Source organism: Nesoenas mayeri (genome assembly GCF_963082525.1).
Source record: "Nesoenas mayeri genome assembly, chromosome: 4".
NCBI classification, from domain to species: Eukaryota; Metazoa; Chordata; class Aves; order Columbiformes; family Columbidae; genus Nesoenas; species Nesoenas mayeri.
In genome coordinates, this window is record NC_137540.1 from 50,718,264 (window position 1) to 50,730,112 (window position 11,849).

Below are 11,849 nucleotides of genomic sequence, written 5' to 3' on the forward strand. Positions count from 1 at the left end.
ACTCCACATTTCTCTCTCATAAAGCTTCTTTTCTTTCTGTCCTGGAGTCTCTTGTCTACTTGGTGTTCCACAAGTTTCCCTCCCTGTCTCTGATGTTGTAGTTACTTGACGGCTTGCTTACATTCAGAGGGGTGGGGTGGATTATTGCTGCTGTGGTACTTAAGTGTGAAAACCTGGTGTCTTTGAGGCCCAGGACCTGCTGGCAGATCCAAATAATGCAAGACCAAACAAACTCCAAACCGCCAAAGGCCAGCTTTATGTGCCCTACTGCTTTGTAGCTGCACATAGGCTCAGAAGCATGGACTTAGCCAAAACAGCTCTGGTTTCCTTCTATGGTCTGACTTTGCTCCTCATAGCTCAGTGGGCTGAATCCAAATATTGTTTTAAAATATACATCTGTGAAAAGTGAAACTCTTTATTCTTCAGACCTGCGAAAAACAAGCTGCTTTTAAAGTGTTTACTGAGATTGTGTCAGACAGAATGGTGGTTCCCTGTCCTATTTTACGTGTCCCTTGCTTTCATGTTACATCTCTTCTCTCTTGCATTTGTCACTTGTTTGATGCCTTTCAAGTGAGCTGGGCACTCATTGCCTTTCTCCTCATTCCCCATAACTGATTTCTCTCCAAGTTTGAATCGCTTTCATACTTGCCCTGCGCCGTCTCTCTATCTGTTTTGTTTGGAGCAGAAGCTCCCCCTGCTGCTCCATTTTGTAATGTGCAACATTGTACAGTCTACAGAAACAGCTGGCTAAGTTTCCATTCTCTAACAAAGCAAATTGTAGGGGAATAAAGGAAATTCTTATTAAAAATTAAAAAAAAAATTATTTTCAATTTCAGCTATCTGCGAAATTTAACAGCAGCTTCAACTAATTTCTCCATAATAAAATTGAATATATTTTCCGGAAGGCTTTGTTATATATCTAATCTACTAGCAGTAGCCATCTCTGAAAGAAATTGGGTGGATCTGAAAGTTTACAGTCAGCAAAACATGTAATCACTTCTTACCCTTTTGTTTCTTCTCCAGAACTCCCCCACACCACACTGTTCCTACAAGGCCACATACCTATCTTTGGAGAAGATGTGCTGCGAACTGACGTAACCAGCCTGGGGTTTTCCACAGACCTTATATTCACCAGTACAGACTTGTAGCTGCTTTCAAATTCTGACAGCGCAGTGTTATACTTACATACGCATAATTATTTGTCTGTGGTTTAGCCTACTGATTTCAGTGAAATAACCTCTGTCTACAGGTACATCAGGTTTTCTGCAGTTTTGTATCTTGCTGGGACTTGAATTTGTTCTAGTGTTCTCATACAAGTGGCCGTGTCGTTTTTGCATTTTCATATTCATGGTCAAATCAACGTATGGCACAGAAAGGTCATTGCTAATGTTAAAACCTTTTCCATAAACCTCTTCCACCATCTGGTTAGGATTGAACTCCCACTTTGGCAAAGCAGAAACAAGAAATGAGTTGTTCATGGTAAACACTGTACCAGCTGCATGGACTTCTGTAGCTAGTATTTCTCCTAATTCCTCAATTTCATTTAATATCAGAGATGATGTGGTGCCCGTTGTAAGCCTTGAACTTCCTGTCCTCCCGCAGTTGGAAACTTAGCCTGTTAGGAGTGAAAAAGCAAAGCTACAGAACAGGCGGAATGTAAAAATAGCTGAAGTGTTATTGCATATAAAAGGTCGTAAAATTTTGGGGGGTTCAACTTCATTTGCCACCTGTCTGAAGGTTGCACAGACGCAACCTCCACGGCGCCGGGATCGGAACTCGAACTGGCGACCAGCGGCGAGGAAGGGCGGATCTTTGCCAGTGCGCATGCGCTTCGCCTCTGAGGGGAAGGGGATACGCGTGCTCACGGGCCGCCTGGGCGGTCACGTGCCCGGCGGGCCGGGCCGCGCGGGGAAATGGCGCGGCTGCTGGAGAAGCTCCCGGCGGGCCGGGCTCTCGAGGTGGGTCCCCGCGGCACCGGGCGGGTGGCACCGGCGCTGCGGCGCCGCTGAGGCAGGGAGAGCTGCCACCGCTGTCGCCGTGAAGCGAAGCGGGGGTGGGGGCGCGGTGTGCCCGGTACCGCCCCTCGGGGCTGGGGAGGGCGGTGTTCGCCGCGGGGCGGCCGAGGTGCCGCTGTCCGGCACCTGGGAGGGAAGCTGAGCCCGTTGTCCGCCGTTCCTGGGCTGCAGGGCGGTGCTGCACCCTCCCCGGCCCCTCGGGGCTGTGGCCCGCGCTGACCGCCCGCCCCCCGCCTCGCCGGCCCCTCCAAAACGAAACCAAGGGCAGCAGGGGTGCACCCGGCGGAGGTCTCCGGGCTCGCTTTGCTGGCGGAATGTTGGAAATGGCCCTGAGCTCTTCCCAGCGCTGTCTGAGGGCGCAGCGCCCAGAGCCGGAGCTGGGGGAGGCGGCCCGTGTGCGAGGCTCCCGGAGGGGCGCCAGCCGCTGCTAGTGAGTGAAGCAGAGGACTGGCCGGGTTTGGCCTCGCTGCGATGTTCCGAGAAAAAAATACTACGGCAGAGCAAGAAACCAGGCATACAGAGAAGCCTCGGTGCTAGAGGGCAGTGGGTTGGGAGAATAGAGAGATCCACACACTGGGAGATCTGCACTTTGAGTTGCGCTTTGCATCCTGGCGATCCCAGTGCGGAGGTGACGGGCGCCCTGTGTGGCAGCTCAGCTGCTCGTTAGCATGTCATAGTTCTGCACAAAATTATGAAGTCCAGACCTTAGTCCAAGGTGAATCTGAATCACGTTGTGATTTCTGTGGCCAAAGCCTGTGAACTGACTTTTGGAGGAAGGGGAGGACAGCTCATATTCAGGGACTGACTCTTTCTGACTTTTTAGAATGGTCCCCAGGCTGCACTTGGATGAAGCACTGAGTCAGTACCCAGTGAAGGGAGGGATGATAGCTGAACTGCCAATCAGTCTTGTATCTGGTGTAGGCTAACTGTGATAGAATCATATTAAGTTATGTGTCATGTTGTTTCAGTTCCTTCATAAAGTAGTTGATGGCATATGTGGCCGTGCATATCCTCGATACCAGGATTATGGCAGTATCTGGACCTTGTCGGAGTGGATGGAGGTTTTAGAAGAAACAGTGATGTATTTCAAAACCATGGTTGGCAAAAACATATCTGATGAAGAGGTAAGGGCCAGTTGCTGATTTCGCCTGACTTTGAGAGATCATCCTGGAGTGATTAGTCTTGTAGTTTGTTTAGTACTAAAGTTTTTTTACAGTGTAGCATTTGAATAGTATCAGACTAAGCCTAAGTAGGTAGAAAGTTAGTAGCATTTAGAGATACGCTGTGTTCTATTATCAGAAATCTTAATTCTCATCTTTTGCTCATTGCTCATATTTTGACTACCGGTTAATAACTAGAAGCCAGTGTGCCTGTTTCAGCTAAGCTAATGTATTTTATCTCTACTCCGATGTTCAGAAACTTTCAGAGCTACACCTGTGTTGTGTGTGTGATTTTTTTTTTTGTTTTGTTTTGATTTTAATGTGACATCTGAGAAGGCCAATACAGCCTCCATTCTATGTTTACTTTTAAATTGCAATAAAATTATTATTATTTTTTAAAACGTTGCTGTGGTAAATACTGACTCAGCTATCAAACACAGAGAGCAGCTACTGAGGGCAGTATAGGAAAGATGAGACCATGGAGTCTGGTATAACAGCTATATAGGTAGAAGCCTGGATATCTATGGAGCACAGTTATTACAGGTGGTGCATGCTATTTCTGTGGTTCATAGTTTAAGCAATCACAATTTTTATTTTTGTAGGCTGCTCAGCAGATAAATGCATTAAGTTCAAACCATCAAGAAGCAATCACAAAATGTCTGAAAGGTAGAAAGGAAGAAATCAGGAATGCACTAGTGGAAAGCGTAAATGCAATCTCTTCTGCCCAGCTGCAGGATTTTGACTGGCAGTTAAAGGTGAGAGTGTTGCTATAATGTTGTTTGAAAGAAGTGTTCCCAACACAGACATAAGTATTGATATAGTGTCCTTAGACCTGCTCGTTCTGGAGCATTTTCATAGGTATCAAAAGCACATTCATGATAACATATCGAATACTTGCCAAAAATTTGTATAAGCTGTAAAGTAAAATTTATTTATTTATTTATTCATCTCCTTTCTTTTGAACCTGCAATACCGATCTCTTTCCTAAAAGAAGATTGAGCGTTTTTCAGGAACATTTGAAAGTTTAATATGCTGTTATGATTTTGAGGCCTGAATGGACAGTATTTTTACTTGAAGAAGAAATATTTACTTAGTTTTAAGAGTAGTATACTGATTCAGGATGTTTCCCTGACTTTTTTGTCAAATTTTAGATTCCTGCAATAAACAATTATTAATTACTATTTTGAAGTCATTTATCTTTAAACTTATTTTGATAATAAGCCAATGATAACTGTGTTGCCTGAAGTCGAATGGTACTTTGGGGTTATGAAGACACAACTGCTTTAAATTAAGCACTATGAGATACTTAAACAGTATAAGTAATGTTTAGTTAGTCCATGGGAGCCATAAAACTGTTTTGTAGAGCTGTTAAATAGTTTTCCATATCAACAAGTGTGAAGTAATTTGTGCAGCAAACAGCTTTTGAAATCAAAGAGCAATGCCCACAACAGACAAGATATTATAAGAGCAAATATGACATCGTACTGTGCTTCAGATGAACTGTTAGTTGGGATTGATGCCTTGCTGACAGTGTTCACTGCTGGTTTTTGCTTGTGGCTTCATTTAACTTTTTCTTCTGGAGGATTTTTTGAATTTCTGTTTTGTTATAAGGATTTCTGGTACATGTGTGTACAATACTGACCTACAGTATTGTCAACTGATCTTTGATTTTTAGTATATTTTAAAAGCCTTATTTATACTATAGTGAGTATAATAGTAAACAAAAAATAGTAAACAAAAAAGAAATCACAATTAGTATGTAAACTCTTCCTCAGTGATTATCAAATAGGGTATCTGACAAACAGTGTTTGATCAGCTGTAGACACAAAGGTGTCCTCTTTCTCCCAACTGTCCCCTTCTATAAGACCCTTCTTAATTGTTGATTACCAGAACTATTTGAATATGGTGATTTAAGAATTCATATACTTCACTTTTAAGGAGTCCTGATCAAATATGTCTTATATTTTCACCTAGGATACAAAAAAAGTAGCGTCCCAGTAAATTTAACAAGTTGTTTTGACAAATGTATTGCTATGAAGAGGGGTTTATGTATTTCGGTATCACAGAATCACAGAATGTTAGGGATTGGAAGGGACCTCGAAAGATCATTTAGTCAAATCCCCCTGCCGGAGCAGGAACACCCAGATGAGGTTACACAGGAAGGTGTCCAGGCGGGTTTTGAATGTCTCCAGAGAAGGAGACTGCACAACCTCCCTGGGCAGCCTGTTCCAGTGCTCTGTTACCCTCACTGAGAAGAAGTTTCTTCTCAAATTTAAGTGGAACCTGCTGTGTTCCAGTTTGCACCCATTGCCCCTTGTCTTATCATTGGTTGTCACCAAGAAGAGCCTGGCTCCATCCTCATGACACTCACGCTTTACATAAACTTTAATGAGGTCACCCCTCAGTCTCCTCCAAGCTAGAGACCCAGCTCCCTCAGCCTTTCCTCATAAGGGAGATGCTCCACTCCCTTAATCATCATTGTGGCTCTGTGCTGAACTCTCTCAAGCAGTTCCCTGTATGTTGGTATTAACAAGCAAACATCCCAACAACAGAGAAAAAGAAAAGCAAAACCAAAAACTGCAGAGATGACTTGTGAGAAGTTGGTTTTGTCACGTTGATGTTCTGGTAATACACATTCGGTATAAAGTGCAGATGTGATGCTATGAAAGACTGAAATCTTAATGACTCCAACTTACACTTTGTTGTTGTTTGATCAATCTGCCCAGCTTGCTCTCTCCAGTGATAAGATCTCCATGCTGCAAATGCCGCTTCTCAATCTTGATTTGGATGTGAGAGAAAATGGTGAAATTAAACCAATTTCTATAGAGATGAATAAAGAAGAGTTGCAGAACCTCATAAATGCACTGGAAGCTGCTAATAAGGTAGCTTTTACTGATATAATATTTTTCTCTTGACTTTTCTTGTACTGACCTTATTTTAACTGAAATTGTTTATTCTAGGTATCTTGCTGAAGACCTAAAGTAAATCATTCATTGGCAAAATGACTGTAGAGTTAGAGGAAGCCTTCCATAAGGCAGGCTATCTTGGACAGACTGCAGATGTTTTTTAGCACAGTTTAGTTTAGAATTTTTAAAAATGCAATTAGAATCCTGATAAGCATAATAGTCTGTTCAGAGCCCTATTAAAAACTCCTGTGAGAATAGGAGAAACAAATTAAATTACTAAGTGTCAGATGAGAGTTGATTTGGAAAGGTTGGAGAGAACTCCAGTATTCCCTCAGCTTCACAAAATGCCAGTGGCTGGAAATGCAAATGGGAGAGTTGTTTGGTCGAGACTAAGCGCTTTAATTTCCATGGCATAGTAAATCAGGAAAAAAGTTTCAAAGATTCCAATACAGTAACCAAAGAAGAAAATTTCAAGTGAAACTTTATTTGGAGTGTCTCAGATTTCTTAATAGAAAAGACTGAGGGAAATGAGGGTTTGAAGAAAAATTGTTAGGGAAAGAAGTGTAACTTGCACTCTGGTATTAACTGTGAATCCTGGAGTCCCTCCTTGTTCAGTTGCCTCTCAGTATTAATTCTGTCTCTGTTATAAAGGAAAGTAGTTTGTTATTTTTAAATCTGAAAATATCGTAAGTATTAAGTCTGTTACCTGAGAGATGAAATTCTGACATCTTGCAGGATGGGTGTGAAAGTGTTGTATCAACATGTTTTAGAAGTTAGCAGCTTTTTGTTGCTTCATAACATTTAGCAAGTAAGGGTTTTCTTTAGATAATTTATATATTGTTATGATGTCATAGCTGGAATCTGTAGACCAACACTTAGAAAAAAATCTTTGTCAGTATATAACAACTTAAAATAAGAGTTTTATAGCTAAGTTATAATAGGGCTGTTAATATTTTGAATTACAAAAGACACTAAGATTATGTCTACCCGCTGCTTTAATGAGACTGATGTGAGACTTCTGAATAACTACACAGTTCCCAGTAAGATAAATGCATTAGTCTAGATATAGGTGGTGTTCTTATGAAAGGGGAGCCCTCAACAGCTTTCTTTCCCCTGGATTTTTTTCCTCCAGAACTAAATAAAAATAGTAGCTTGTCATGAACTCTACACTATGCAAACAAGGATTCTTCCAGGACAGGAGTCTCCACATGCCTTTTGTTCTGCTGAAAGGTCTGTCTGAAAGTTGTGGGATGTTGGCATCTCCTTAGTTAGTTTTATGTGCACAACAAGGAGAGGATTTCACTCTAGAAATTGTCCCTCTGTTCTGCTTTGTGTGGAAGGAATCTCACTGATCCTGGAAGTATTCTACGTTTTGATTACAGGGAGCTGAGGAATGGTTTGCTTGCAGTAAATGCTAAAGAAAATTACTGGAAGTGTTAGTTGTGTGATGTTGTAAAACAGAGGGATGATGTATTTTCCAGAGGAAAGACATGTGTATACACTTGCATATTATACTGTAACAGAAAGCAAAAAGCTGTATTTCCTAGACTGATTAAGTTCTGATGTTATCCAACTTCAATCTCATTCCTTTTCTCCTTTTTGAAGGTTGTCTTGCAACTGAAATGATGGAATTCAGATCACTGACAATATCTGCTGGTGACGACTTCCTAATTGGCTTGGACAAAACAATAAAAAGTTCTCCGCAAAGCCAAAAGTTATCGATCCTATAAAATACTGAAGTGAGAAGGCTGTTATGACTTGTGACCAACTAAACTACTAATCCTTTGATAAAAATAATAAAAACTTGTATCTGTTTGACCAAAACTATAAATACCCAATGTACAATTGCTTTTAGTACTAAAAATTTATATAACTATGGGAAAGTATCGGTTACGATGCGTGCCATATTTGTTTTGGTTAAATTTTGGCAGTGTCTGCACAGGTGCCTATTAAAACTAAGGCGTCTTACTTGCATAATATGTTATCCTTATCTAAGGTGTCATGATAATGAAGAATATGACAAGAGTACTTGTAGCATTAATGTATTTATACTTGTAAATAAACACTTTATGTATGAATAACCATTAAATTGTTTCCTGATTTACTAATTACTAAACTAAATCTTTAAGATGCTGGGAAAAATCAGCTTTACAAATAAAAGTATAGAATCAGAACAAGTTGAAGTTGGCAGTGACCTCTTGAGGTCATCTTGTCCAAATCCCCTGCTCAAGCAGGGTCACCTGGGGCTGGCTGCACAGGACCATGTCTAGATGGCTTTTGAATATCTCCCAAGCATGATGACAACACAACCTCTCCAGGCAACTTGTGCCAGTGCTCAGAATTTGAGGAAGAAGTGCTGGGGCTTTACTCAGAGTAAAGTTTGAGGTTTTAGCTTTGGTTTTGTATTTTAGTTGATGGCTTTTCATGTAAATGTATCTTTTCGAAAGGAGGTGCAGTGCTGGAGAGGAGCTGACCCACGTAGACAGTGAAAAGGGTATTCCCAGCCCACTTAATCCAGCAGGTAACTGGTGAATCCTAGTCTAAAACTTTCTGAAACCAGATTGGGTTTTGATTGTATACATAGTATGTAACAAAAGTTAGAAGCTGTAACAGTGGAGAAGAGTACATCAGGAATCTTATGGCTTCTACTGCTTGTTAAAGCAATCGCTATGTAAAGAGCAAATTATCTGCAATGAATACATAAATACTAATGTGTACTTCTCAATATGCAAATGTGTGTCTAAACACATTTTGTATATACACGAAGGCAAAGTATTTATTACTTACCTTCTTCATAGTTTCAAAATCAGGGTCTTGAGTTTCTTCCACCATAGTTTGTTGTGCCATAAGTTTTCATATTAGCAAACTGTAAAATAATAGATGCATATAAAAAATTGGACTTCAGAGGACTGGTCAGAGAACAGGAGGAGGACAAGAAGCTCTCTTGTAGAAAGGCCTTTATAAAAGGATTTTAATAGGCTTAATGGATAGGAAACCTAAATATACATTTCTAATATTAAAACTAGCACAGAAGGTTTGTGGGTCAAAGAACATTTAAAAAATATATGTGTAAAAATGTAAGTCTGTTTCCCTTTTATTTGGTACTGGCACTTTTAATCAGATATCACAGAACGTTAGGGATTGGAAGGGACTCTGAAAGATCATCTAGTCCAGTCATGCTGTTCAGTGTTAGCAATTCAAGAAAGTGGAGAAAGGGGTACAAAGTCATAAGAATGAAGGACTGTAAGCTCTTTAACAGACATGGCCAGATCATAGTCTTGAATATGCATAAGCAACAGAAATTTCATAATGGATCAGATAACAGAAAAAGACCTTGCCTAAGTGGTACCAAATTCAAGCTAAAAAAATCAGGTTGGAATTGATGTTTAGCTTTATAAAAAATCTGGGAAGCGTTACTGCAGGTTGTCCAGCAGTCTGTTCAGGAGCATGCTACTTTCTAATTGTGAGTTTAAGGAATAAATTGGTCAGGTTCTTTGTTCTATTCGTAGGTATATTTGTCTTGAGTTTTCCCTTTCTTCTAGATCTAGTGGCTTTATAGAAGAATTAATATACTGCTTTGAAATGGCCTTATGTGTTTCAATGCTTCATGGATTGTATTACATGATGCACACTGAAGGTGTAATTCTGCTTTAGTGTTCAATATGCTGTGATAGTGTATGTTGCCAAAAGGTTTTTGTACAGATAAGAGGCTTAACTTTTGGTAGTGGATTTTTTTTAGACTGATTTTTATTGTTGGAACACTATTTTTATCCTTTAGGACAAAAAGACTGAAAACTATTCATTTTATTTACAGTAGCAGAAAGAAATAAATAAACAGCAATTTATTTCATAAGAGTGTACACTATCAAGTTTGGGATGTCAATTGGATAGAAGACACTTGTGTACTGACCCATTTGTGCAATTTATACATGTGCTGTGAAGGCATTTAAGAAGTCTGTACTTCAAGGAATATCAAAGTGGATATTTAAAACTTATTTTGCAGTACGTTGCTAAACAGAACTTCTGTGTTGCTACTGCTTAGTTTTCAAAGACCAGTTGTTCAAAAATACAGTAAATTCTTCAAAATGAAGTTGTGTTTTCTCAACAATAAAAGGCCACAAATGATAACTTCCATTTTTGCATTCGACCTATGAAACTTCTGTGGCAAAGTCTGCCACATATCTAGCTAATAGAAAGCACTTATCTTTAAGTGTAGATGCCGTTTAAAAAAAATCAGACTTTTTCTTAATAGTAGAGACTTAAAGTTTGTATAGTTTCATTTTAAATTTAATAATAAGTTATGTAAAATAGTTTTAAATTGCTCTAAGGGTATGTGGTGGTGTTTCACCATTAGTATCATGCTATATTTGTCCTGTTCTTTACTGCAGCACTGAACAGCTGAAGAATCAATTTCAGTGATTATTTGTTTTTGCATTTAAATAAAGAAAATACAGTTTCTGTTATCAAGTAGCAGCAATAAGTATGCAATGTGCTGCTTTTTCACGGGTGTTAGACTTTATTGAAAGTATTTTTTACATAACCATCAAAATGATGTTTTTGACAGGGCATAACACCACCATGTGAAGAGCTAGAGAGAGAGAAGAGCACCAGTTGATGAGCAGTTGAGAACTAGCAGCTAGAACATGATTGTCATGGAATTACATTTGGAATGTGCATCCTGACCTAAGATCTTTACAGGGAAACGGATTGTCCGTAAGGCACATGATGACCTCCAGGGGGTGGAAAGGAAAAGGACCAAATGGAATGGAGAAAAGAGCTTGCTGTTCTGAACTTTGTACCACCCATCAGAAAATGGTTTTGTTCTGTCTCTGCACTGAGAATTAGGTACTTCTGGAGCAAGCAAGGTCTGCAGTTGTGACTGTTAAGGCATTTGTGGAGACTGTACCAGGCCAAATCGATGCAAAAAGCTAGAGATTCCACAAAACCCATTATACTGGTGTCAGCTTCAATATATACTTTAGTGAATGCAGGTAGCCATGAAAAGGTAGTGAACAGCAAAAATGTACGTGAAACAGAAACATCTAAAACAAGCTCATGTGGCCAGGAGCACGTCTGTCAAGTATGCCTGGCCATGCTCCCTTCTGTGCTGAAGAATGGGGGGTCAGCTAAGGAAGTGGCCATCGTTATTTCCAGCCAGGTTTTCACACAGTGCAGAGCACTGCAGGGCATGTCACAGCCCCTGGGGAACTGTATGCTGGGACCAGAGGGAAAAACAAGAACTGCACTGGTAACAAAAGCCATGGAGGGGCTGTGATGTAGGGAGTGTCACTCACAAAGCCACTTGAGTCTGTGACTAAGGGTGGAATCAGGGAGATCTTCTGAAGTTGTAGGAGTTAGACCAAAGGTGCAGGAGTTGGAAGAGACTCCATTAACATTAAATAACTTTAAATTTTGTCCTTGCCCATCTGCTCACTTTGCCCATATCTATATTTTCCTGTATTCTTCCAGACCTGAGCTCTTTCAAATTAGCTGGCTATGTTAAGTTGAATGGCTGTCATGTTTGCACATCCCATCATGCTAATTTATAATGGTTGTTCCCAGATGATGCTCCACCTTTTGTCCTCTTTCAGGGACACTCCTAGTGCTTCCCCATGTAGAGCAGCTCACTTCTGGGTCCTGTGGTTGTGTGGGCAAAAAAAAAGAATAACCCTCACAAATACATTGGTAAAATCTCTGTGGTTTTGTAGGTACTATGTACAGACCTCTTAAGCACGTAATTAAGACTAGAAACAAAACTTTGTTCAGTA

At 40.3% G+C, this 11,849-nt stretch overlaps 1 protein-coding gene across 3 annotated transcripts; it reads left to right on the top strand.

Annotated features, from left to right (window-relative positions):
- The first annotated feature begins 1,860 nt into the window (after positions 1 to 1,860).
- Positions 1,861 to 8,031, top strand: COMMD8 (COMM domain containing 8). 3 transcript variants are annotated; one of them, XR_013922089.1, is made up of 6 exons: positions 1,861 to 1,958; positions 2,984 to 3,139; positions 3,778 to 3,930; positions 5,902 to 6,057; positions 7,214 to 7,311; positions 7,687 to 8,031. XR_013922089.1 is itself a non-coding variant. In XM_080343671.1 (5 exons), the coding sequence occupies exons 1-5, from the start codon at positions 1,914 to 1,916 to the stop codon at positions 7,705 to 7,707; spliced, it is 531 nt and encodes a 176-aa protein (XP_080199797.1). In that variant the 5' UTR covers positions 1,861 to 1,913; the 3' UTR covers positions 7,708 to 8,031. The 3 variants fall into 3 exon arrangements, 2 of the variants coding, with proteins under 2 accessions (XP_080199797.1, XP_080199796.1); XM_080343671.1 differs by lacking the exon at positions 7,214 to 7,311; XM_080343670.1 differs by lacking the exons at positions 7,214 to 7,311; positions 7,687 to 8,031 and having other exon boundaries at positions 5,902 to 6,221.
- The last annotated feature ends 3,818 nt before the right edge of the window (positions 8,032 to 11,849 follow it).